The 1,616-nt window shown below is 37.9% G+C and overlaps 1 protein-coding gene across 1 annotated transcript; it reads left to right on the top strand.

Annotated features, from left to right (window-relative positions):
- The first annotated feature begins 203 nt into the window (after nucleotides 1-203).
- Nucleotides 204-1,394, top strand: LOC140012660 (uncharacterized). Its single transcript, XM_072060940.1, has 2 exons — nucleotides 204-510; nucleotides 613-1,394. The coding sequence occupies exons 1-2, from the start codon at nucleotides 204-206 to the stop codon at nucleotides 1,392-1,394; spliced, it is 1,089 nt and encodes a 362-aa protein (XP_071917041.1).
- The last annotated feature ends 222 nt before the right edge of the window (nucleotides 1,395-1,616 follow it).

The following is a 1,616-nucleotide window of genomic DNA, read 5'->3' as shown; positions in this document are numbered from 1 at the left end:
CCCCTATGTATGACCCCAAGCATGCAGATAACCCTAACCTTGAAATTAGGTAGGTATTTACCATATTCAAGGAGTTTAAAGAGGCAGTTAAAACCTGAAATATCAAGCAGGATAGACCATTTAAATTTATAAAGAGTGACACCATTAGATGCAGGGCAATTTGTCCTAAAAAAAGTTGTGACTGGTACATATATGCTAGGAAGATGAAAGGTGATGGCAGACTAGAAGTTAGGACATTCCAGCAGAAACACAAGTGTGGGTTTTCATATCATAACAAGAGTGTGAAATCTGGGTCGATTGACAGTAAATATGTTAACACATTTAGAGAGAATCCCAAGCTGGATAATGGTAGCTTCAAAAACCTGGTAATGAAAGAGAACAAGTACTATTTTAGTAGACATCAAGGCTATAGAGTTAGAAAAATTGACAGAGAGTTGGCCCAAGGTAGTGATGTGGACCAGTACAATAAGTTGCCCAAGTATATTAATGAAATCTTGAGAAGTAAACCAGGTAGTACTGTAGTAATGAAGCTGGCAGAAGACTACTGTGATTCAGTCACCAAATAAGGAAAATTTTAAAGATTGTACATGTGCTTTGTTGGGGTGAAAAAAGGATTTTTAGATGCTTGCAAGCCTGTATTTGGGTTAGATGAAACTTTTCTCAAAGGTGCAGTTGGTGGAGTATTACTGAATGCAGTTGGAGTTGATCCAAATAATGGTTTGTATCCAATTGCTTATGCAGCAACTGAGGGAGAAACTAAGGATTCCTGGATTTGGTTTCTTACTTTACATAAGGAGGATCTAAAAATTGAAAATGACTATGAATGGACCATAATGAGTGACAAGCAGAAGGGCATAATTCAAGCATGTGATTCAGTTTTTCCACGGGCTGATCATAGATTTTGTGTGAAGCATATGCATAGCAATATGGTAGCTGCTGGATTTAAAGGGACAGCCATAAGGCAAGCCTTATGGAAAGCAGCTAAGGCAACTACTCATGCACAATTCATAAGAAGAATGGAAGCCATAGCAGAACTGGATGCTGATGCAATTAAGTGGTTAGAGGACAAGAATCCAGCAGAGTGGAGTAGATCATACTTCAGAACATTCCCTAAATGTGATATGTTGTTGAATAACATATGTGAATCATTTAACAACAAAATATTAGATGCCAGGAAAGGGTCCATTGTTGTCATGATGGAGGCATTGAGGCATGTTGTCATGCAAAGAATGCAAGAAAATAGAGATATAGCTAGGAAAAAGTGGAGCAAATTTGGTTTCTATCCAAAAATTAGAAAAAAGATGAAGGTCAATATTGACAAGGTAACTTACTGTGTGCCTTACAAATCAAATGATGTCAGTTTTGAAGTTGCTGATCCTTATGCTGAAAAGTAGGCAGTCAATATTGAGGATAGGACTTGCTCATGCAGGAAATAGGATTTGACAGGGATACCATGTGCTCATGCAATTTCAGCTTTGTGGATTGCTATGAAGGACCCTATACAGTACATTGATGACTGTTACAGTGTTGAAACATATCTTAAGTGTTATGATCCTTGCATTTTACCTGTGAATGGAGAGAATGAGTGGAAAGATGTAGATGTTCAGCCACCCCTG

Source organism: Coffea arabica, chromosome 8e (assembly GCF_036785885.1).
Source record: "Coffea arabica cultivar ET-39 chromosome 8e, Coffea Arabica ET-39 HiFi, whole genome shotgun sequence".
NCBI classification, from domain to species: Eukaryota; Viridiplantae; Streptophyta; class Magnoliopsida; order Gentianales; family Rubiaceae; genus Coffea; species Coffea arabica.
Note: the sequence above shows the minus strand (reverse complement) of the source record. Positions and strands in the feature narration are given on the sequence as shown.

Bases quoted from the DNA above. Each gene is read 5' to 3' on its own strand.
- LOC140012660 (XM_072060940.1), top strand. From the start codon at position 204: ATGAAAGGTGATGGCAGACTAGAAGTTAGGACATTCCAGCAGAAACAC. The intron at 511-612 runs GTAGTACTGTAG...GGGTGAAAAAAG, and splicing joins AATCTTGAGAAGTAAACCAG to GATTTTTAGATGCTTGCAAG.